This window comes from Boleophthalmus pectinirostris, unplaced genomic scaffold (genome assembly GCF_026225935.1).
Source record: "Boleophthalmus pectinirostris isolate CB_2022bp ecotype Guang Dong unplaced genomic scaffold, ASM2622593v1 HiC_scaffold_1, whole genome shotgun sequence".
Lineage (NCBI taxonomy): Eukaryota > Metazoa > Chordata > Actinopteri > Gobiiformes > Gobiidae > Boleophthalmus > Boleophthalmus pectinirostris.
Genome location: NW_026570970.1, coordinates 16031530 through 16057248, shown reverse-complemented (window position 1 = coordinate 16057248; position 25719 = coordinate 16031530). Strand labels below are relative to the sequence as shown.

The window sequence follows — 25719 nt, the reverse complement described above, 5'->3', positions numbered from 1 at the left end:
CATTTTTGTCACAATTTATAAAACCAATGACAGACGTTGTCAACCATGTTAACTGCAGAACATATATTCATAATATTCAGTGTCTCTTCATCCATAGACTATCTCAATGTGCCTTTTTAACATCTCTTACCTTTCTTCTCTGTAGAACACACCCTTTTTAGTAAACACTGAAACGTAACATTTGAAATAGTCTGTCAGTCTTAATTGGAACGGTTATGCCTTATGCCTTGCGTTGTAGCTTTGTTAATTGAAGTTGTTCCCGATGTGTGGCATGGATCAGTGTTCTGCTGTACTGAGTTTACTGAGTTTTAAATTTGACTTCACACAGTTGAATTGCATGTTTGTATTGAACCCAAAGTACAGTTTGTAGGATGTAGCAGTCCTGTGAGCCAACAAATACCTCATATTTTAAACTTCATTTAGGTAAAGGCGTAGTACCCTCAAATGCATGAATTGAGCTCCTATTGCATCAAGTTACGTATAAATATCGCTGTTGTTCTATTTTTCTAATACTTTTCCTATATGGCCACGTCTCTTTACAGACTAAGTTGCAACTATTTATTCTTCCTTGTTTAAACTCGGAATTTATTTGTAGTGGGTTCAATTGAGACATCCAAGGCATGAAACGGCAATGTGCAATGTTTCTGTAGAGACTTTAAATAAAAAATATCTCCGCTTCTATCGTGTTGTTGCGCTTTATACTGTTTCTGTAGGTGTGTCTTGTGTTGTGGCGCCCTCGTGTGGACACTCAAAAAAAAAAAAATTAAATAAAAAAAAATCTGAACCATCTCAATTAAACAGTCTACTACTGCACGAATAAGCAGTGTCCATTAACATCTTTAGGACAACTTCCGTGAAGTACAGTTTCCACATGAGATCACAGACCTTATTTAGGATGAATGCGGCCTCAAAACAATAAGTGAGATTTTTATGGATGAATCTCTAATTTCCACTTTATCATTTGATGTATGTGATGTCATCCACTTTTATCTACACAATCCCAGGTGAGACTGATAAGAGATGGGCCTAAAGCCGGAGCGTTTGTCAGGAGCCTAAACGGCTTTTGCTGATAGGTGGTAGTGACGTCAGCAGCGGTGCGGGGGCGGCTGCGTGGGTGAAGATGACTCCCAAACGAGCGCGTGCAGAAGAAAAAGCCTGCTGCGCTGATCTGCTCCGAGCTCGAGTATCGGCCGAGCGCAGTTGGATCGGTGCTGCGGCTGTACCGGAGGAGAGCCGCTCGTGGGCCGTGGTTGGAGGTTGACCCCTCCGGCGGGAACTGACAGAACAAATAAAATATAGTATCTAAAAGCTGAAGAATTAAAAATAAAGCGTGCATAACAGAGACACTGAGAGAACAACTCCATACACGAGTTTTAGTTGTTTATTGCACAAACAGCTTTGACAAAATGGATGTTACATCGTTAGAGAAGTGGAAAACGAGGCCTACATAGGCTAATGGCTGTTACAATTCAGATAAAAGTAGCAATAATTCTTCATACAAATTAGAGACAAAAAGAAAAGCCTAGAAAGCTGGGAACACCAGTGATGAAACGTTTACCACATTTATCATCAGATGAAATAGAAAAACATATTCAGGGAGTTTGCATATGTTCTTATGTAGCCTACAGGTCGAGAGTGATTGGTCATACTCTACATCTTTGGTACAACAGAGCACCGGGATCACTGGCCTTTACTCTCAGGCTCTCACTGAAGCAGGCAGGACTCAAAACAGAATGGCTTTTTCCACTTCACTTGGTTAGTAACAAACCACACGGGTTTCGGTACAAAACTATGCACATATGGGCGTAACAATTCTGTGGGCAGAGGGGCTAAGAACACATCTGTCCAGCACTTGGGCTACACACAGTCCACTAGAGTAGGTTGGTCAGTGTAACAGGGCACACAAACCTCAGGTAAAGACACATGGACAAGGAGCAAACAAATATGTTAGAAAGGCACAGAGCTTTAGAGAGCGCATTCATAGAAGTTACCACTAAAGACGTGCCACACACACATCAGAAATTTAGAACTAAAGATGAGGTGCTTTCAGTAACTATTGGCAAGGAGTAAAGTAACAGTTAAATGCGAGTAAAGGTGAATAATCTGAACTGTTGCATTATCAGTCGAGTTTTACTCTGGCCACAGTCATGTAAAAGATAACTTGATGACATTACATTATCTGTACAGTCTAAGGCCATGACAACAGTAGAGATGTATCTATTTAAACATGATTGTTACAGCATATTAAGTGCAATATTGTTTAAAATAAAGGTTTGGGTGAATCGATAAATGGCACCAATGACATTTTCATGAAACAGAACAAGTCTCTGTCCATTTTAAAATCACATTTAGTATCCAACAATGTTACTTGTGGTTAGAAAAGGTGAGTCAAAGATGGACAGGAGAATGAAATTAAAGGAGGTTCCTGCTGCCGAAGATGTTATTGGGATCGACGTAGTCCTTCACAGATTTGAGCATCCCTAGACCCACATCAGAGACCGTCTCTCTCATCCACTCCTTCCGAAGTTTCCCCACTGGATGACAGAAAAAAAATAAAATAAAAGAAAGAAACAACTGGAGGAAGAAGACCGAAGGGAAGAAATAGAGGAATGGGCACGGCTGATTGCTCAGCAGGCTGCCGGGAGCCAATCAATCTTGTGAGAGTGAGTGAATAAACAGAGGGTGATAAATGCTTTTATTCAGGGAGGAGAAATGTTTTGCATGGCATGATTTATGGAGCTCAGCAGACTATCAAACTCATTAGGCTGTGTGTGTTCCCAGAGGAGGGGCCGGCTGGAGCGGGACGTCCCCTGCTCTCTCTCCCCCTTCAGTGCCCCCCACACCCCTCCCCGCCCTCCTCTCCTCCTCCCCTTGTTATGTTTCTCTTCATCTCTCTCTCAGTCTCTCTCTCTCTGTAGTCTCTTCCTGCATCTGCCCCTTGTGTGCTCAGGGGCCCCTAGACCTGACCTGGGAGGGCTGCACATCAGTTATGCCCCAACACACAAAGCACACACAGCACAGTCATCACCAACCAGGAACTGTGGCCCGATCCCAATAATACTGCAATTATCCTGACATAATGGCTCTGTAAACCATGTTAATAAAGTTATTTGACACAGGACTGAATCTCTCACAACAGGACAAATGACAAATGCTTCAGGGTCACATTTAAGAAATCACTTTTTTCCCAGTATGAATGTTGCTAAATGTTGCACAAAACCTTGACATATGTAAAAAGTACAAGTAAATCCTGTAGTAGTATTAACTATAATCGTACATACTGGCTTGGGTCAAACAACATTTCTTTTTAAAAATATAAAATGCATTTATTTCTTCATTGTATTCATTATTTCATATTTGTCCTCAGCAGTTTGTCTGGCCTCCGTCAGCAGAACATTGTCCAACCAAGAAGTGTCCTGTTGAGGCAGTGGGCCCAGAGCAGTCCCCACAGCTCCAGCAGCTGTCCCCTGTCACATCCTCTACAGCTCTGCCCCCCACAGCTCTCAGCAGGACATTCAGAACAGGGACAGAGACGGGTCTGCTGACTGTACTGATGCTGTACTGAACACACTTCACAAAACTTCACTTTTAGTTCTGTCAACTGAAGCTAGAGGGGCCAAGCGCTTAAAATATGTTTTGGCAACATCTGGTGGCCAAAATGAGACTCTTCAATTTCATATGAAAATGTAACAGTTAAACTAACAATTCCTTCATCGTTATTCAGTTACTATCCATATTAGTTCATTGCTTATTTGAAGATTTGCATCAATAAAGTCAACGTATTTATTGACATGATCTATAATTACTAGTAAATGTTTATACGTAATTGTACAAAATAGGAGTTACTTATTTTTTATTGATTAAAGATTAAAATGTATTAAATAATTGTTAGCGCAACAATAAAAAAGCTTGTTTATCTTGATAGTTTGACCAATGGGGTGAGTTTTTAGTGTTATCATCACTATACTACCTCGATGAAATCAGGGAGTGAGTCTAAGCAGTGCTCCTCAAAAGGCTAACAATAACAGTAACCCTGGGAAAACAAAGTGGCCAAGAGCAGATGTAATCTGAATAAAGGTTGAGCTATCAGTAGAGATTAGATAAAAAGTGCACAATGGAATATTCACACACACATTCATAGTGATATGACGGGTTTTTCTGTGCCAGGGGAAGCCCATGTTAATAGGCTGTGTAGAGACTTGATGAATGAGGGAGGGCCAGCAGGGAAACCCCAGATGGAGATCAGCCACGAGGCTGGGGAGCCCCGTCTCCTGACACGGGGCAGACACCAGGGTCACACCCCCTCGCACCTCCAGACGGAGACACAAACCACTAACTACTCCTGTACCTCTGGTTCATCCTGGTCCCACCTCCATCCCTCCCTCCTCTCACCAAGAAGAGAGAAAACAGAAGGTGCTGCCACTGCATCATTGCCTCCATAACAGTGATAATTTACACATCTATCTTGTCATATTCTTTCTTTTTGGAGTCCTATTGCAATCAATCTCAGCCAGCGTCATGTGTGCCACAGAGACATGCAAAGAGATGCAGGTAGTTATTCCTGCAATGACAGATTTCTCTCTTGAGCGAAGAAGTCAAGGGAATAGAAAGATGACAAAACTTGACTAAAATAGGTCATTTTTCTCTATGCAAAGTTGAGAACCTGCCAGGCCTCACACTGATGTAACTGAAGACTATGGGCACTGGGCTCCTCGAGGTGGTTGTCCAACAGAGACCGTAGAGGGTGGGCTCAACTTCTCTTCCTTGACAAATTTGGACATGAAAGACGATCTTCAGGAGTGACCTGGGCGTCTGCGATATGTTAGAGGTTACAACGGTCTGCACAGGCCTGATGGATGCACAACTTCAGCTGATGGATGTTTAACACCTCCACACTGCAGAACACTAGTGCCCTAGTTACCAACACCTAAAGAACACGTGTTACGCATTTCAAAGGGTTTCAGAACAATTAAAGCCTGAAACAACTAAATTTACATCATCTTCAGCAGAGAACTCTACAAGTCCAAAGGCCAGAGGCACCTGGCAGCAGAAGACTGACCTGCTGCAAATTCAGGGCCACATAAATGTATATTTCCTGTGGTGCCCTCCCACCTCTCCATCCTTGACTACATCTGTTTGGTTTGATACACAAAACCCAGTGAAACTAGCTCCATTTGTCAAGCGCTGATTGTGGGCAGACAAACCAGCCTGTCTGTGGCAAGATAGCAAGGCCCAGCGTTATTAATCACAATTACAGAGTGGGCCCCAAACACAGGCGCTGCATCAATATCCCCTCCTCTCCGCTGTCAGCGCGGAGCAGATCGGGGTGGCCAGGCCACAGTTTGGAGGTCACTATACAGCCACTGATAACACTGGCATCATTTACCGCAGCCCACTGCCTCCTTTTTATTAGCAATCTTTTAATTTTGAACCCGTCTAGGCCTTCAGGAAAAATGGTGATTTAATATTGCAGCTGATTCACTGCATACTGTTTTTGACAGGTGTGATGAATAGCCTGAAGTGATGTATGAAAACAGCGAGGCGGATGGCAATATAGATAAAGCAGCCATTTCGGTTAGGCCTGATGGGGGACGCAGAGCTGGCCCCCTCCCCTCAACTCACGTTTCATTTGGCCTCTGCTCAAATGAACAAATGGCAAAGTCAGAGCCATTTATCTGAACTGCAGAGTAATATTTTGGACATGTCCAAGTGAAAGGTCTCCATCCAAATGCACATTTACAGAGGGGACACGATCCCCGGCCACGTTAGCAATGTTGCCCAGATCAGCATAAGGTCCTTTATAAAACACAGTTTAGATGAGCACTAACATGCGAAGGCTCAGGTTACAAGGCACCAATTACTACTTGAATTAAGCATTTTCTTTACATTCAGTAATGAAAACCAAATACCTCCATGATGATGTGACAAGCTCCCTCCATTGGCAAGAATCTCCTCTCGAGCTGCATGCTGAACAGAAATAAAACCACAACTTAACTGTGGCTCACAGTTGATCATTTAATGGGGGATAATGGAGGGTTAAACTCCACTTTAATGTTACCTCCACTTGTTCATACACGTGCACTGGGTCACTGAGTCCTCTGTAGTTGAAGGCAAAATAGAAGTAGACACAGGCACCAGCATCATAAGTCTGAGTGACCCTGTAATAGATAATAAGCACAAGGTTTTTCTTCAAGGTTTTTAACTGTTAACTACAGGCATAGACTGTATTTTTATTTACAGATCATATTTTTTATAATCATATTGCCACTGGAAAGCTAAACCTAAAAATATACCTGCGATGTTTATACTTTCATTGTGCTGTTAATAAATCAGATCTAAGCCTGAATATGTTTATCTTATTATGTGTGAACACAATAGTTCAAAATTCAAAGCTTCTTCTTGATTTTGCATTAATAGAGTGTGGGCTGGCCCTCTGCACAGGGGCTGGCTGCAGAGCCCTTTTGACATGGCCATCACCTGGTACACTGACTCTGAGGTTAAATGGACAAATCAATCATTTGACAGACTGCAGCCGGGAAATGAATGGCTGTGGCATAATCAGACAGAGGCCTAATCTCTGCACAGTTTGTGAGCCTGCTCCTGCTGCCCGCTCCTGCCGCCAGGCACTGCGCCTGTCAGAGCTGAGCCTTCTCAGGCTCATGTAGTTATTGGTGCCTGGGATCAGGTTTAGCAAGTATAAGGTTAAGGTCTGTAAAACTTTTCAGAAGATGTTGAAGGCCAAGTGAAAGTATCCTTCTCTTCAAAAAAAAAAAAAAAAATCTATAATATAATATTAATATTCCTTAGTTGTATGTATGGAGCATTTAGCCCAGAACTAGAAGATGAGACTGAGGTTTGAGCTTGTTTAGTGAGAACTAATACCTGCAGGTGGAAAGTGGTGGAAACTGCACTCCTTTGTCTTTACACTCTCGAATGATCCGAGCCTTCACATTTCGACAAATGTCCAAGACCCTGCAAAAAGTACACTTACTTTACTTAAGTTTTTTAAAAACAATAAATATGAACTAGATATTACAATTACGAAATTAGAACAGAACATAATGACAGAAAAAGGAGCAGCCACAGCTGAACATAAAAAGCATTGTGGGGGAGAGGTCCCCACTGGAGTGAAAATGGCCGCCAGTGCTGAGCATGTGCAGTGGAGTGTGCCGTGTGGAGGATGGGGAGGAGGACGGGTAATGAGGCGGGCACAGGCGCTCGCATCAGTGCCTGATCTCTGCTCTCTCCATCAGCTGAGATACGGCACAAACTGTCTGCTGGCTGCTACATGTGTGTGTTAGAGACATGAATACTAAAACAATGCGTACTGATGGGAAAAGTAAGGTACATGCAAGGCTGAAATACTGCTTTTGTGTATGGGGAAACATACACCAATATTTGGTCTTTTAGAGTAACACCTATCAGCCTTAAATCTCCAGCACAGGCAATTTTTTTTTATTTTATGTGATCTAGGGCTTAAAAATACAATAATATACAAATATACAGAGCTTTATTTTATTTTTGAACACTTTAATACAAAGCGATAGCTGCATGGAATGTGTACAGGTAAAACATGGCTGTGAGTGAATCTGTAGTAAATTCAAATTACACAATTGGAGAAAAATAATAAGTATCAACCCAAAAATAAAGACAGAGCTTATCGGCCATTTCTCTGGATTCTAGACAACTGACATCGGCCAGGAAGAAAAATCATACTGGTCAGTGTCTAGTATGGAGGCAAAATAATGACAAAGTACAGATTACTTCTATGAAGGTGAAGGAGGATGCCAAGAATTAAGGGAAATTGGGAAAACAATCACATGGCTTGCCCGTCTATACACACCTGTCCCAAGGCACAGAGGTTTCGAAGGATTCTCCAATCACATAATAATCCATACCCAAGTCCTGTAAAAATACAAACACATTTATTCACACAATTATTTTCTTTTCTTTTTTTTTTTTTCTCTCTGTTTGTCTAATGAAAACCAGTGGTGTATGCTGACTGTGTGGAACCAGAGAGAACATTATTTTCTTTATAAATAATTATAAATTTAGGCTTCTTTTAAAGATACTGTTAACATTTAGGGAGAAATTGCTTCAAATGCCTCAAAACTTAACAGATAAATTTATATTTCTAAAATATGTTTAAATTAAATACAATTACTGTGGAAAAAAACAAATAAAACAAGAAACTTGAAAGAGTCAATTCCCTCAAAAAGAAACCCAGGGCTCTTCTTCTTTTGCTCAATTAGACATCAGGGCTATTCAGAAGAACCACTGTCACGCTCTGCATTCTATACTCACGGCCAATTGTGGTTTGACTGCACCTACTGAGCTGTGTGTATGAAGTGGACACCTGAATGACATCTACTGTGACCACAGGATCTCTCTCTGCAACCTTTTGTGTTGTCACTAAGCTTCTGCTGTAAGAGAGCGTGTCAAGACTGGACACTCCTAAACTGTCCGTCAAAATGCCACAGTAGTGACCCACCCGAAGGTACGCGATGACGAAGGTCAACATGTAGCCCCTCTGCCCATTGTCCTCTCCAGCTGCCAGGCCCCTGCAAGAAGATAACAGGCTTAATATTTAACAGCGCTTCCTTTCAGGCTTGTCGGCGCCACCGCTCCTCCTTTTAACAGCTGCCAGGGAGCCTGTCAATCCCACAATGTATGGATCAATGGAGCTATGCTCTGTGCACTGCCACAGGTCAGCCACACATCCATCACCTGTAGTGTGTAATCAAATTTACATCAACCTCCCAAACTAATCAGGGCAAGCTCATTAGAAAATCGCTATATTGATTCTTACCCTTCCTCTCGTTTCCTAACTCCAGGAAAAAAGATATTTGTCAAACAACCACAATAATCTATCATTGACACTTTATCTGATGGGTGACAAAATCTGATCTCAAACAATAGGCAAGTGCTCTGTAGATGACAACTTTTGTATAATTTCATCATGGGCTAGTGGTAGAGCTAAAGTCAGTCATGATATACAAAACATACTCTGTCTGTAGCTACTTTAAAGCATAGATTATTAAAACTAACATTCGAATATAACTAATTTTACTGCAGTACTGTGCCAAAAACCTTAAGCACATTTTAATGAGTCGATTGGGGAAGAAGTGTCAATCTCAGAAGATGATGGAGAAGGCTGTGTCAAGAGAAAACCAATGATGTCACACAAGGAAGCACCCACCCTCGAAAAAGCTACTTTTCATCTATATCCACATTACTTAAAAGGTCCTATATTATTACACAAAATTGACTAATGTGAACTTTAAGCCATGTTAAAATGCTTTTACCTCATCAAAAAACATATCTGGAGTTGAATGTTTGTTTCGTTCACACAAGATTTTAGGTAACCCTTTATTATTAACCTTCACTTTGTGATGTCATGAAGCAGTAGTTTTCAAATTAACTAACTTTTACCTTTAGTTCAGTAGAGATTGGCAATTCCAGGGCTGAAATTATTGAAATGATTCTAGTCAAGGAATGTGGGGTAAAAACAGTGGAAAAAAACACAGTGGAGCACATTCTGTACCACATGACATCACAAAATAGAACAGATGTACTCAGCCTAAATATGGAGGAATTGTGTGATGAACTTAATAATTGTGTAATAAAAATAATTGTGTGAATAAAACAAAAACACAAACACAAAAACACAACTCCAGGTGTGTTTTGAGGAAACAACATTATCACATAGATCAGAAAATAGTATAATATGGGCCCTTAAAAAATATGAGTGGAACATACACAAAAGTCAAAACTTGAGAAACGAAATAAAGATACAGTTAAAAATGTCAATGGTCAATGTCAGCAGTCACATTTTTATATAGCATATAGGCATTCAAAGCACTTTATATCAAGGAACTACTCACCCATTCACACAAACATTCATACACCAATGACTCAGACACAATAACTTACCCAAATTTCGCAGCAATGTCATACACTTGTTTTTCATGCTGCAGAACCTTCTCACGATCTCCCTCAAACAACAGGGTGGCCACACACAGACGGTTGGGGTCAAAGCCTTTGAACTGCAGATTTAAGATGCAGATTCATTTGTCATTATGCTATCACAGTAGTGTCAAGGCTGATCTGACAGCAGCTTTACCTTTGTGATGTAAAATTTCTTCAAACCATCCAAAAATGATGTGAAAATTGAAGATACTTGGGGTTTCAGTGCATGCCCTGTAAAAAAAAGATTGTGAATATACAATTAATGAGACAAGACAGTTGACTTAATTACATTATGATGCTGACATCCTCAAACAGATTTAAGCCAGTTCGAGTTGGGGTTTAGAACAAAGAAGGAACTAAATAAACTGTAACATTTAAATAACTTTACAACTGGCCAGTGACTGCAAGCGACAGCAGCTATAAATCAGAGGGTTTCCAAAGGGAAGTGGTTTTGACATGCTGATATCCGTCTTCCTCAACTACAATTTTTGATTTATTCCTGATCGGACGAACAAAAGTGCCTGTGGACAAGTGAAAATGAGGGGCTTGGGCCAATGGGACGACAATCAATCACAGCAGGGTAGTCACGGCGATCTTACCCAGACTTAACACTTCATTTATTCACCCCATGCTCAAGTCTCTTCATCACTTACTATATAATTGTTTTTATTCCAAAATTTGATTCCAGGTCTTCAAGGTCTTTGCAGCCATCATAGTCAATAATTAAATACTCAACATCCACTGAGAGAAAATTACTCTTACAATTTGAAGGATTTAACTTTCAACTTTTACTTTTGTGATTTATTTAAAGGTGCACTGGAAAATAGACAAAGATGTTACTGCTGTGCCTGGTATGTTCCACAGTGTGACATTAAACTTATCTGCTTCCATGGTAACAGGCAAGTAACACCACCAAGCCTAGTTACAGGTCAGATCTGTGGAGATGTTACCCTGCTTATGGTACAAATGTTTTTCGTTGAATTTATGAGCAATAAAAACACCTGTAATCGTATCAAATTTAAAGATATAAGTTTAAAGGGACAGTCTGGAATTTTGGATATGTCCTAGTGAGCCAGAGTGGTGGAGACGTGTGGAGACATTTTTTAAAATATTCCATCCAGTCCTTGTATTTGCAGAGGTTGCTGATGCTAGGCTAGTGCATGTCAACGGCCATAGTTATCCTGCCACTAAAAACAGTCTTATCCACTCTACAAAGCTCCTGAAGCAAATCTAATATTACACCAGACTATCGATGTAAATGTCTGTATCGATAGAATAATTTCAGAATTAAAACCAACCCTGCATTTGAAAGATTTATGTCTGAGCAGCAGCAGCGAGTTGTACCTCCTGATAGAAAGTTTGGCAGTGGCGGTGATATATGAGAAAATAGTCCCTCAACATGCAACAATTCAAGGTTAGCTTTATTTCAAACATTATTCTACACAGACCTTTACCTCGACAATCTGGTGTAATAGATTTGCTTCGGGTATTTTGTGGAATGGGTAAGACTGTTTTTAGTGGCAGGTTAACTATGGCCATTGACATGCACTAGTCTAGCACCAGCGACCTCTGCAAATACAAGGACTGGATGGAATACTTAAAAAAGTGACTCCACACGTCTCCAACACTCTGGCTAACTAGGAAATGAGGTCTTATGTCAAAAATTCTGAACTGTCCCTTTAATGTCGTTCTATGGAACATTAATGGCAATGCAATATAATCTCCCTGCAAAGAGGCAAGTTTAGTTTAGTCTTTACTTGAGCAGACAATGTACAGAGACATTAACCTCATGTTCTAGTTTCCAACTGCAGTCCCTGATTTACAGAAATAAATGATACAATGAAATTATAGTCAACAATAAGAACAATTCACACTGTCCATTAACAGAGCAAAGCATTAAGTGGCTAATCTTCCACAACAAAAATTACACAGTGCACCTTTAAAATATAACAGAGTACAAATTTCTTAATTTTTTATCTTGTGTATGGATGGAGACTGCGTTTCATCTTGACGTTAGTCCCAAATTGAAAGGATCTGTGAACATATCCAGTCTCCTTCCTCAACAGCTCTTGTGATTAGAAGAATGTAAGAACATGGCTCTAATAGGCCCAAGGAGGTGTCTGAGAGCCAAGGGTTTCAGTCATTAGTGGAGAACCTGGCCGCTTCATCTTCCCTACTTAATGCTAAGAAGTGCCTACTCGGAAAAAAGTGGAAATATGGGAAGGATAATGAGGTCCCTGAAGACTGGCGAACTTTACGGAAATCTTTGGCAATACCAGATACATTGCTCTCGAACAACATCATAAAACTGTGTTAACAATTGCTTAATTTTAGCTGGGGTCATTTTTCATGCTTTGAAATCTTGGCTGCTGTGTACAGTTCTGCCGCAAAAATAATCAATTTAACAATTCAGGGTTATCGTAGGTAAATCAAACATTGCCTCTATGCTCTTTATGCTCCCAGAGGCAAACACACTGTATTGACACAACTCTGCACTGCTGTTCTGTTAAAATTGCAAAATAAATACACATACATGATTTCCACTAAAATGAATGATTGGTGTTGGTCTTCTAAGTGTATGGATTGCAGAGGATAGTGGTTTCATAATTCTACACGCAAAGTGGGAGGTTATATTGGGTAATAGAAAACGAAGGCTCTGAGATGCTAAAGGTATAGATGAAATACATATATAATTTAATTTAATTTAATTTAAATTCTTTATAAATAAGATAAATACTGCCTTTCTGATATAAGTTTCCACCCATAACCCAGCAATGATAAAAAAAAATTAAAAAAAAACTTACCAAATTTAAATTGTTCATTATCCATGAGCCGTATAGAAGCTGGAGCGCACCTCTGGAAAGAACAGAGATTTTGTGTTAGTAAAAATGAAATGACTTTTAATTAAATGGCCACACACATACACATACAGTGTAAATTATTGAAAGTAATATACTGTATAATATAAAATATGTTCTCATCCAAGTGTAAATGGCTGAAATGAATTATCCCACATATTTCATACATGTAGGCCTGTCATACCATCAATAAACAACCAAAACCATAAAAGCAGAATTATATAAACTATTCCAAATGTACAAAATTGTTAAATAATATCAACTGAGATAAATAAATAACAGAAAGTAACTCTTAAGTAGATAGTTTGTATCTGTAATGAGTCATAATAGTTCATAATTCTGCCTTCTACCGCTCAAATCTTATCATAGTACAGAAAAATAACCAAAAATTGTCCACAAGTGCTAAGAAAAAGTCTCTACACTAAATATTGACCCTCCAAAATTATTATTCCATCTAATATATATAAACGATATATATATTTTTTAATAGTAATTATCGTGACAGGCCTTGCTCTGTATAATCACTGTGATATACTGTGTTCATATTACTATATTTCTGTTTTTTACTTTACTTGTACATATACATTTATATAATTATGACATATTTGACACCGGTCTTTTGCTATTTTATTGCTACTTATTTAGAATGTATTTTACTCTTTGTTCTTGTAATATAATGTGGTATGTGAGCTACTGTGCCCAAGTAATGTCCCTTGTGTTCTCAGTCTTATCATATGTTGACAGAGGAAACAAAACCAGTATGAACTTAAAAGTTTTTTCACACACCTGTTTGGCAACCTCTCGTAGACAAGCGACACCTTGCTCAAAATTGGGAAATACAACTGACCCATATTTCTGATACTCTGGCATGGGCCTGATTTTCATTGTAACCTCGGTAACCACACCCAGGGTTCCTGCAGAAAATGGAGCAAAAGAAAAAAGAAACATGGGTATGAGCCAGTCACTATGAATAGGGCCTGGTGTTTTTTACATGCTTTTAAAAGGGTACATGTCCCTCAGGTTTAGTTTGACCTTTGTCTCACATTTCACTCACTGGCAGATCTGTTTTTTCTACTAACAACACTGGTGCTGAATGCAGTTTATCAGCAACTTTATCAGAAAAAGTCTTAGCATTCATGTCTGATCTCATGACAGACACAGTGCAGGGTTTTGCTTCTGCATTTAACATGGGCAAAATTAAAAACTGAAATAATTAAAATGTGATTTTTAAAATACTATTCAAAAGGTTTAACATTTTTAAATTAAGTGTAATACCAAAAAAAGAAGAAAAAAAAAAATTGCCAAGTTCTTGGGGCAAGGGAATAAATGGCAATTATGAATTATTTTAGATCAAATTTTCTTCATGGGCTGTGAATCATTTTGCTGGTAGCCTCTGGCGGTTAGGGCATTTAATGGGCCTTTGCATGTCCCTGAATACCACACGCTGCTCCCTAGTGGCCAAGTAAAAAAAGAACATGGGGCCTGGACAGCTTTACAGGCTCCTCCCACCTGACAGAAAAGAGGTGGAGCTACAAAAAAAAAAAAAAAAGGAGGAGCCAGAGGGAAGAGAGAGAGGAAGAGAGAGGGTGAGAGACACTGGGGGGCGGGGCAACAGTTTGAGTAGGAGACAAGCAAGGCCATAAAATACTCTCATGGGGATAAGTGAAAGCAGTAGTGTGGTACAATGCAATACGGATGTAAGCTTTTACTAAAACATGCAATTAGAGAAGAAGCATAGTACACACATAAAATTTAAGTTTGTGTCGAATTAAGAGCCTGGCTGCTTTTAGGAGAAAATGAAAAACAAACTGCAGTATCAACAAAGTCATCCAAGGATACAAAAGCATGAGATTAGATTAGCAGTACTATGTTCATTTCTTTAAAGCATCAAGGTAAGGGCTGGGCGATATGAAAAAAATGAACCACCTTTTTTTCCCTCATATTGTATTGCTCCTGATTTCATTTTGTCTTATTAAAAATATACAAGCTCTTTTCACCATTAATTTTCTGAACAAAATAAGAAAAACGCAATTGAAGAAATGTTTTAGCTGTATACCTGGATATTTTTAAGTGGACTAGGTACCATTACTAGCAATAAATATTTTTTATTGTATTATTAAAGGACACTACTCCCTCTTACTTGATTGGGTTTGCATCATTGCCTGAATCCTGATTTGTGGAATATTTAAATTGAATTTGTAAAATAGACCAAATTTAACCCAGAAGTTACAGGACATTTTGACTAATATGTACAAATTGATATTTCTGCAAACACCAAAAGATGGCCAGAGAGCAGATTGTTGAGCTTTGCAGGGAGAATAAAAAGTTTGTGCGCACAGCTGTTTCACACAGAGATGCCAAGAGTCTCAATATGCTCATTATGTTGTGGGGGACCTGGCATATGGCAGTATCCTCTGTGGGCGCTCACAAGGACAGGTCGCTGAGATGGGAAAGAGAGGACATTTGCGAACTCCAAACTAAAACGGGGAGAGATACAGGACTACATTCATACCATACTCCATACAACAGTACAACAACTCGCCCTTTTGTAATAGATGATCATATGTCATGTCAATCATTATTTCACCTTTGCATTGGTTCTCCTTACAACCTTGCATATAGACATATTTGTATTACTATATTTCTATATTTTATTTTTACTTGTACATATTTGGCAGCAGTCTCTTGCTATTTTTGCTGCTTATTTTTTTATATATTTATTATTACCATTTATATTTTTGCTTTTTGTTATTATAATATATTGTCATGTGTGAGCTATTGTGGCCAAATAATTTTTTTAGACAATAAAGTTTGTCTAAATTGTGGTAAAAATTTTAGTATTCTGTGTTGTTTTACCAATTTTGCCAAAGTGAGAAGTGATGAAACAGATGAGTCTGTCATTAATGTAATAATCCAACATGGACAGTCTTGTTGTATATTTTGGTATTATTTTACAGATCATTTCCACAAAATCTAAGTCTAAGTCAGTTAAAAAACATTTCTACCAAATTTGGTTAATATGTACAAGCCTATGAGAACAAACCCGGTGTGACCATTTATCAGCCCAGTTAGTCCATACACAAACACTATGGACTATCTTAACCAACACAGCATGTGCAGCCTCACTAGTGAAGTCACCGAAAAGTCAACAAACCTTCAGAGCCCATAATGAAGTGGTGGACATCTGGGCCGGTGGACATTCGTGGGCCCTGACAGCTCTTCTCTATCACACCTCGTGGGGTCACCATCTTTACATGGACCACCTACACGGGCATTAGAAGTAAGCACAATCAGAGCCATAAACGATGTCATTTCGAATGTGTTGCCACGACAACTGCAAAATGACAAATATTCGGCCTACTAATTTTTGTTACTTAAGCAAAAGTACAGATACCAGAGTAAAAAAATATTCAAGTAAAAGTATCACATGAAAAATCTACTTAAGTAAATGTATTAAGGCTGGTCCACAGTATGGCATTTATTGTATGTATCTCTATGGAGACAAGCAGTACACATACATGATCAGGCCAGGTTACAGGTCAGATCTGTGGAGAGGCAACCCCACTCACAGTAAGAATGCATATTTTCAAAGTATTTTAGAGCAACTGGAATTGACTAAATGTTGTGGAACATAATAATATTTCCATGTACATAAGCAGGCGATGGACCCTCTGTCAGAAGTTATATAGTGAATCTTCTGGTGGAGGGCTCGTCAAATGGTTTTCTACATGGAGATGCTTATAGTTTTGTCTGACATTTTTCACAGTATGGCATTAAATCTTTCTATCTTCATGGAGACCAAACCAGACCAAGTTACAGGTCAGATCTGTGGAGTGCTCACAGTCAAAATGCCTGTTTTTCTAGGTGTTTTTGAAATCTCTATTCCATCTAACTCGAAAACATTTTGGATGTTATTAGTTCATAAATGGGGTAAAAACACAGTTTAAGTATTTATTACCAGATCTTCAATATTGCCATAGATGTTCTTCTTCATGCCTGATGCCCTGGTAGCAACCCAGCCTCCCAGGGAACTAAACTCCATGGAGTCAGGCTCGTGCCCTGTGCAGTAACCGCTCTCATTAAGCTGTGGAAACAAACAACTTGGAATGAGGATAGCCATAAGTATTGGGGAAAAAAATTGTAATGATCCAAATACGCAAGAATGTTTTAATTACACGCAAGAGGTTAAAATAATAAAAAAATAAATAAAATGTGCTCTCTGCCGTGTTTCAAGACTCAAACTTACGCTTTTATAGCAGCTTACGGTTTTACAGTCAAAAATAAACAAGCTTTACAGAGCAGAGACTTGTGAAAGCAATGTCTACACAAGTTATAGAATTTGTGTTGTGTTAAAGCAATTAAGGTTTATAGACGAAAGATTGTATTCTTAAATAGGCCTGTCACTATAACAAATTTTGAAGCAAAATTTAATGCTACAGAGGAATATAATGATAAACAATACCACAGAAACTACTTCATGCCACTGACACAAAAATAAAGCACAGTATAAACTATTTTTAAATACAGTACAACAACAAATAAATAGCAGAAACAACCAATAATTATTCCTGTAAGTTACTTTTTCATCCCTCAATAGCTCAAATCTTAATGTATTACATAAAAAAAACAATATTCCAACAAAAATATACACATGATAAATAGTGAGCCCCAAAATCTATTGTTCCATCATATATATAACAATAAGTCAATATAATAATTATAGTAACAGGCCTATTCTCAAATTGTCATTTTGTAATACGTTATATGCTGTGTTGGTTGCATTAATATTGTGAGTGTAGGCAGTTTGAAGAGATATACGAGCATGTGAAGTCAGAATAATGCCAATACATAATTTGCAGAGGCAGTGATCCCACCAGGAGGTAATGTAAGACCGTGCTTTATGACATCTCTCCACAAGCAGGTACTTTACAATTCAGACCCATCTGCTCCATAAAAGCAGTGGATAAAATGCAGAGGTGACTCGCTTTGGATGCAACTCACGCTCTCCCTTCATCACAGACCTGTTCCTTCTCCATTTTTCTGAATTAGCGTGATGGTGCCATCTGCTCATGTCTGAAGGCTGGGTCCCTAATCTCCACCACGCTGCTCCTGTCCTAAACTCAGTACTCTCACTGTAGGCCAATGGCATGTGCTGCTGAGGAGTTGTGCTTTTTCAGTGGATGAATATACTGCATGTAAGCACGATAAGAAATTTTTAAGCACAATATATTGCTGCTGAGATATACTGCGATAATACTGAAAATACTTTATGACAATGACACAAAGCAGAATAATCCCAGTAAACCAGTTTTAAAGGTGCACTGGTTAACTTTTCTTATGGTAGGTCCATCAGATCTTTTTTCTACAAAGACATTATTATTTTGTCTGGAAAGTTTTACATTACGGTATTAAATCATTTTACCCACTCACAGTCAGAATGCCTGTTTTTCTAGGTATAAAACCACCTGTAATTGAACAAATGTAGAGCTTGTTTAATGTCATACTGTGGAACATTCCAGGCTGAGCAGCAACATATCCACAGAAACAAGCAGGTGATGGACCCCCAACCAAAAAGCTACATAGTGCACATTTTAACAGACAGCATCACCAAGAGAGAACTGATATTAACCATAGCAGTTATTTATTGTACTCTCTAGAGCTCATATCTTATGTTATTAAATTAAAAATGGCTAAGATATCCTCACTATTGCAAAAAAAATACCCACGATAAATACTGAGTCCCAAAATATATTGTTCCAGCTTTCATATATTGAATGACAGTTGATATTGTAATCATCGTAACAGGCGTAGCTTACCAGTCTTTCCAAATCCTGACCGACAATACCAGCTTCTACATGGGCAGTGAGGTTTTTCTCATCGATCCACAGGATGCGATTCTGCAAAAAAGCACGTGCAAGGATATTCTTTGTATGCAAGTATGTTGTTTTCATTGTAGGCTACCATATCATTTGCAGTAGGTTTAAAACAATTGTTGGTTGCACAGTTAAAGGGGATATATTACACTATTTTCTGATGTTCTAATGTTGTATCATCATCAAAACATACTTTGAGTTTTGTTTAGTTTCATTCACACGTTTAACAGACAAACCCTGCATATTTATGTTTCTCTCAAACAGAAAACACCACCTTGAGATGTCATGTAATGCAGGAAGTTTTCCACTATAACTCCACACACGTTCACTAGAACCATTTGGATAATTTCATCCCCAAATTGCCAATTTCTACTGAACTAAAGGTAAAAGTAGCTACCACTACATGACATCACAAGGTGGAACTAAGCATTTTGAGCTTTGGAGATGTAGACAGACTAATAATAAATAGTGACTCAAACATGTGTGAATAAAACAAAACATAATTCTAGGTATAACAGTTATAATATGGTTTAAAACACAGAAGAGTCAATTTTGTGTAATATAGGACATTTAGAAAAGAAAACAGTTGGTTCAAGGTTTAAGTCAAACTGAACCTCCATTTCCAAATACATAGCTCTTATTAAGGCCACGGAGTGCAGGGCCTAGCTTTACCTACAGGAGGTAATTTTACACCTGCCATCCATTATTTTCAAGAGGTAATAAAGTTTACGCTCTGCACACATAGCCCCTTTCATGTGCTTCCTCTGGAGTCACCTGACCTTTGACCCCTGACACAGAACAGTGACCACTGGTGTCTAGGTTCCACAGCCAGTGGCTCACAGCAGGACGACAGCTGATAAATCACTGCTCTGCGCGCCACCATCAAAGGCCTAAGCGCTCAAATTCACCATTTTATTAGAACTCACAAATGTAGTGTGGATGTGGATGTGCCCCTACCTCCCTACATCAACTATTAAGAAAAGGAAAAGAAGACAACAATTCAACAAACTAATTATGTTAATATGGATAACTGAAAAATGTGGTGGTATAAACTTATTTGTGTGTGTGTGCGTGTGCTATTAGCATGCATAGATGTTTGGATAACCCCTTGGGGTATCTGCACATCTATGAACTTATTATTTTATAGGTGAGGGGTGTAACAATATCCAAGTCCTACAAGGCTCACGATTAGAGATGTAACAATATCCAAATTTCTCATCCAAATCTCGATATTTTCATGATATACATCTCACGGTACAATTTTTATTGTGATATTTTGTGGAGGATAAACAACTAAAACTGTTAATATGATACTTTTTCCTCTTAAAATGCCTTGACAAGACTTAATCCAAAGAACAAAGACTTAAAAGTGCTAAGGACTGTTATTTCTTCATGTAGTCTGCACTGAAATGGAGCAAAGGATCATGGTCTTTGTAGTTCTTTCTATCTTGGGTTTTTATTTTTATTTTTTTTAGCTATTACTGCACCATAATTCTTAATTTAAGCAAAGAGACTTGTAATTCGATATATTGTAATGGCCCATGATATTATTGTGAGAACTCTGACAATACAATATCATGATATTTCGGTTATCGTTACATCCCTACTATGGGCATTATAAAACTATTAAGAAAAAAGCTATAATTTCACATTTCATTTAAATGGCAGTATGTCACTTAAATGAATATCCCATAAATATATTGATTAAACTAAATTATCTGAACTGCTTTTAATGTCATAATGCTTTGCTGTCGTTACATACCATCTGAGAAGTGTCCAAGGACACAATAGAGCGGGTTTCCTCTGGGGGGCACTCAAGGGCACTGGAGACGCTTGTCCCTCCTGGCAAACAGAGAAGCAGAAAACCGTTTCTAATGCTTCATGTTTTAATACGGGAACACATATTTGACACAATGGAAAATATGAGTAGATGTGTTCAGCATTGTAATATCTGTTCAGCTATTTGGCTAATGTGAGAAAATGTCTTTATTTGTTTAGATATGCAAGTGTCTTACCTCCATATGGTATCAAACATACATTGTGTTTACAAGCCAGTTCTACAATTTTGACAACATCACTGTGGCAGCCTGAAAAAAAAGAGAAGATGCATTTAAATAATTATGATACAAGAGAAACAATGTGAAAATAGAGGAAATTAGTCAAAAAATGGGAAGCTAATACTATTGAATAAACCCATGTAAATTGGGTGTAACTCTAGTGAATAAAGCTTCTTATACCTTCAAGTGCTCAGGGCTTTTCACAGTCTGTGTGAGGCAGAAAGTGGGATGAACTGATCGATACAAATGTGTTTTAGTGAGTCATGGGTTCCTCATCCTTTTACAGAGGAGTGGTGAGCAAGTGACAAGAGCACCAATACCCACCACCTACAAAGATAGGCTTAACTGGTTTCTCCTGTTTGTTTTAGAATTGTCTCAAAAGATCTTTAGCTAACAGAATAAAAGCTTCAATGTGGAGAGGAATGGAAATTACAGACAATGTTATTAGAGGTGTGCAAAAATAACACAATATCGATATATCTTATCGTTTAATGTGATGATACAGTGTGGGCTTTGACTCATCTGTACCTGGCAACAGTAAAGAGGGGAATATATTGTCGTTTGTTTAACTAAAATACTGAAAACCGTGCTTGAAAATGACCATAAGGCAAAAAAAATGCACCAACAAGTCCCACAGATTATATACTGACCCACAAGGGACCCGCAAAACGACAACGTTATGGGCTCTTTTCACAATTTTATTTATACCAACCATCCAAACCCAGGTGTGTCCCTGTTTTGAATTTTGAAAATCTGATCACACTAAGATGAGTGTCCATTTGCAATATAAAATACGTGCTAGAAGTGATCAGGCTCAAAATAATAATTTGGTAACTGTACTGTGCGTAGCCTAAACTGCTGCTCAGACCATCCTTGTACTGACAGCAAGCCTCCACTCATACATATTAACATCACCTCTTCTGAGAGATATTAACCCTTTAAATCACAGAGGACTGGTAAGATCAGGTTTACTATGTGGGTGGATAGAAACAGACCAATCAAATTCAGGTATGATTCAGTTTTCACACTTACTTGGCCACACTACCATATCAGGAACACGGCCAATCTTCCCTTCTCGCAGGGCAAAGATCTCATGTAAGCAGTGTCCTATAAGAAAATGAACATATCCATACATATACGTAAGCTGAACGCATACAAAACACACTTAAAACATTTCTTACCATGTGCACGGAACACTCTGTCCTCAACTTCGACTGAGAAAGGAATAGATGTAGCTTTTACTTCTTCCACGAAGGCCTCATTAATAGTTGCAGGGTGTACAGCAGTGCTATTTAGTATGGGCTGTAAAAACATGAGTGGTTTTAGACATTTGGCTCCTCGCATGTTGAGGCATGTGTTTGGCAGTAACAGGGCTCACTGTTGCAGGAGTTTTGTGCTGAAGACTTGCTCCAAATGTGCCTTCGAACCAGTCTTTGAGCCCAGGAATGATCATACCACTTAGTCTATATCTGTAACATCACAATAATCAGGACTGGAATTAAATACAAATAAACAAGTCGGTTCAAATAGCTCTAAACACTAATTCACTTATGTGTGGACACAAAAACTGAACTGCAAAAATCATTATTATATGGCTAAAAGCTCAAAAATGAATGAAAACATTTTTTTAAATAAAATTAGCTACTCATTTTTGGTCACAATAACAAATTTGAAAGTGTGATTTAATGACGAATTTAATATAGACAATAAGCTATAATATTGAAACAAATTTATATCACTGACACAATAATCTAACAACAGTTTTAAACCACAAAAGTATTCAAGATGTACATTATTATTAAAAATCATGAGTAGAATGAAACACTTTAGTATTTAAATTATATTTTGTCAGCCTTTTATGGCTTAAAACTTATCATATAGCCAAAAAAATAACAAAAAATTATGCAAAAAAGTACAGAATAAATATTTACCTAAAAAACACTGTGCCAGCTTATTAAACAAGTCAACAATAAGTAATAAGTAGTTCAGTGGGTGAATTCTGGAGGTTTTGAGCTTTCACATGAGGCCATTCAAATTCAATTGTGATTGTAATTCCTTTTTTAAATGAGCAGCAGCACAGACTACATATCCTGCCTTTAACTCGAGTCATGTAACAATGCTATTATTGTGACCTCAGTGTTCTGTATATCTGAGCTGTTGGCACTGCCTGGGCCAGACCAGTACTGTGTTCTGCTGTGTCTCTGTCCAAGAAACCATGAACGCAGTGGAAAAAACCTGTACAACAGATCACTGCCAGTGCTGTACAAAGATAGTTGTGAAGCCGGGCAGATAATAACAGGCTTTACATAGGCCTATCACAGTAATTACCATATTGACTTAATGTTCAAGTTATGAAAGATGGAACTTTTTTGGGAGGGTCAACGTTTATTGTGTGTACATTTTCTGGAATTTTTTTTGTTATTTTTTGGCTATGTATGCGGTAAAAGGTTCAATTAATAACTATGATTCATTACAGATAAAAACTAAGTACTGAAGTGTTTCATTCTGCTGTTTATTTATTTAATGCAACTCATAGTTTTTAACAATATTGTTGATTTTGTGGAATAAATCAGCTCGAGTTTTTGAGTCAGTGGTATAAATTAGTTTCAATATTACTGTTTATCTTCTATGTTTATATAAGGGATGTGGACACTCATTACTCTTTCTCACTCTTTCTATGAATGCCAGATGACTTCTGTGACATTGCTTCTAATGTTGTAAGTAAAACAAATATCTACAATCTCAGGCAGCTTTGGTCATGGCCGATAGATAACAAGGACAAACAACCACAAAACCACAACCACAAAAAAGTACTTCTTTAAAAAGTAAATTCCTTTAGCATGAGAAAATAAAAAATGTAAGTAACAAATATTTAACACTAATGCATAATTCCTGTGAAGGTAATAAGTAGCTTAACTGAACTTCTGGGGTTTATATTAGAAGACATAACACCAGTGACCTTAACAGATGACAGTTGTGTAATTATAATGCCAACCACAAGGTGTCAGTAGGAGCACATGGCTGTAAATGTAGCAGTCTGAAACTGGCCAACACTAAGGCAGCATCTCTCAATAAAATTATATCAAATAATAGTAAATGGGTTTGGTTACCTTTTGCCTGTGAATTCAGCTTGACCTTTCTTGTTAAAGAGAAATCTTGAGTCACTATAACCCCAACCATTCCATTTCATAATGTCCTGCCTGTGAAAAGAACAGAGCAGATGGCACATAAGACATGTTATTCACTCCAAGTGTTAAAAGAAAAAAATTGAGCTGACCATTTTACATGATCAGCAAGTAGAAAATAGTCCTAAATAAATCCCTCACTCTCACAAAGCCAACAGACAAACTCCAATGGCTGGGGTTTGTCTTTTAATACAGTGCCTGATAATTAGCACCATATTAAAATGATGAGCAAAGAAATTGCCTTGGGGCAGTCAACCCTGAGGCAAATGACAAACTCACTAAAACTGTTGCAAAACTTGCAAATCCAGGTTTTTAGAAACAGTTCAAAGAGCAAGATTGGGCTAAAGGCTTTAAGTCCTACTGTTTTAAAAAATAATTCACAGAGCCTTGACATTAATATAAGAATGTCTGAACTTTTAAGGCCATGGAGATAGTCTGTCATGCATGTTTCTCAGACAAACGCTAGATGTCAGCACACTTTGGCTCAAGCAGAAATGTCAATAGGTTGAAAGTCAGACCACCACATGTCTTGGCCAATCACATCATCCGAGGAGGCGGGGAAGTTTCATTGACTGTTTGAATTTTGATTTCCCAATTACATTCCCGAACTTTAATCATGAGCACTATTCGTGTCACAATAAAATTCGTTGTTCTCCTGTAAAAAAAAAACTTCTAATGTTGAGCGTATATCCTATAAAGTATGAATGAACTTAAGTCAAAAACTAACCCAAATAATTCATCAAAATACTGAGTATGCTGAAAGTGAAAACAATACGGTAGAACGTAAAATACTATGAAAACGTGACAGCGTAACATGCAGCTTTTATAGCACAGCCGAAAGATAATATTTCGGATACATTAATAATTATAAGACACAAAAATAAATATTATTGTGAGAAAATTTGGAAGCGCCAAACGCCAAGTAAAACCGCACCCTCAATGGACCAAATAAATGGCCTTGAGTAGCAAAGTGTTGGTAGCAATAACGGAAGAAATGTAACGTGCATTTTAGATATAGTGACATTAATTATTCTACAAACATCCCTTGGACTAGGGTAATAATACATTGGATTGTGTATGCTAAGAAAAGTGGGTGAACACAACCCAAGCTAAGGCTCAGAGGATGCTCCGGACGCGGTTACCTCCTCCTCGGCACGGTCCGCTCCCCGCTAGAGACACTGGGGTTACTTTCCGGAGCTTTACATTCGGTTGCTGCAATGTCTGGCTGGTAATCTGTGGGTCTCTGTAAATGCCCGGTGATTATTTTGAGTCTTTGCTGTGCAGCTCGTTGCCTGTCGGAGCCGCCGCTGCTGTTGGCCGCCATGCTGCTTCCGTGTTTGTGAAGGGAGGGAGCAGAGGGGCAGAGGGGAGCGCAGGGAAAGTGCGCCGCCTTCACGGACATCTCGTTTACTCAAAATGAAAGTTTCGTCTCTTTCACTCTCGACTTCATTATTTTATGATATTGAACGAATTAAGAAATTTCTTCGCAACAAGATAAAACACAAAGAATAGAAACGGTTTTAATACTAATGTTAATTATTAAAAAATATGAATCAGTGTTGTTGCATTTACTCTTTCTCTGAGGACGGCTAAGGGATTTTACATACATTTACTCTTTCAGTTATAAACATTTTAGTGTTTTCCACTTTATACTCCAAAATTGTATTGACTGATAACAATTTCATTATAGAAAAGGTTGTTGCAAAACTATTTTTCTTATTTCATGCTTATTATCCATACATTGTTGGGCTTCTTTTAAAGGTTAAAAGTGCAAACC

The 25719-nt window shown here is 38.2% G+C and overlaps 1 protein-coding gene across 1 annotated transcript; it reads right to left on the bottom strand.

Annotated features, from left to right (window-relative positions):
* Nucleotides 1-1363: 1363 nt before the first annotated feature.
* Nucleotides 1364-25295, bottom strand: agps (alkylglycerone phosphate synthase). Its single transcript, XM_020931907.2, has 20 exons — nt 25085-25295; nt 23868-23957; nt 22136-22226; nt 21939-22059; nt 21790-21864; nt 20716-20787; nt 20463-20542; nt 18644-18724; nt 16786-16911; nt 15982-16090; nt 13614-13741; nt 12774-12825; nt 10124-10200; nt 9934-10046; nt 8492-8561; nt 7844-7905; nt 6883-6972; nt 6059-6158; nt 5910-5967; nt 1364-2534 (listed from the first exon to the last, which is right to left on the bottom strand). Exons 1-20 carry the CDS (start codon nt 25264-25266, stop codon nt 2413-2415), a joined length of 1899 nt encoding a protein of 632 aa, XP_020787566.1. The 5' UTR covers nt 25267-25295; the 3' UTR covers nt 1364-2412.
* Between the last annotated feature and the right edge of the window lie 424 nt (nt 25296-25719).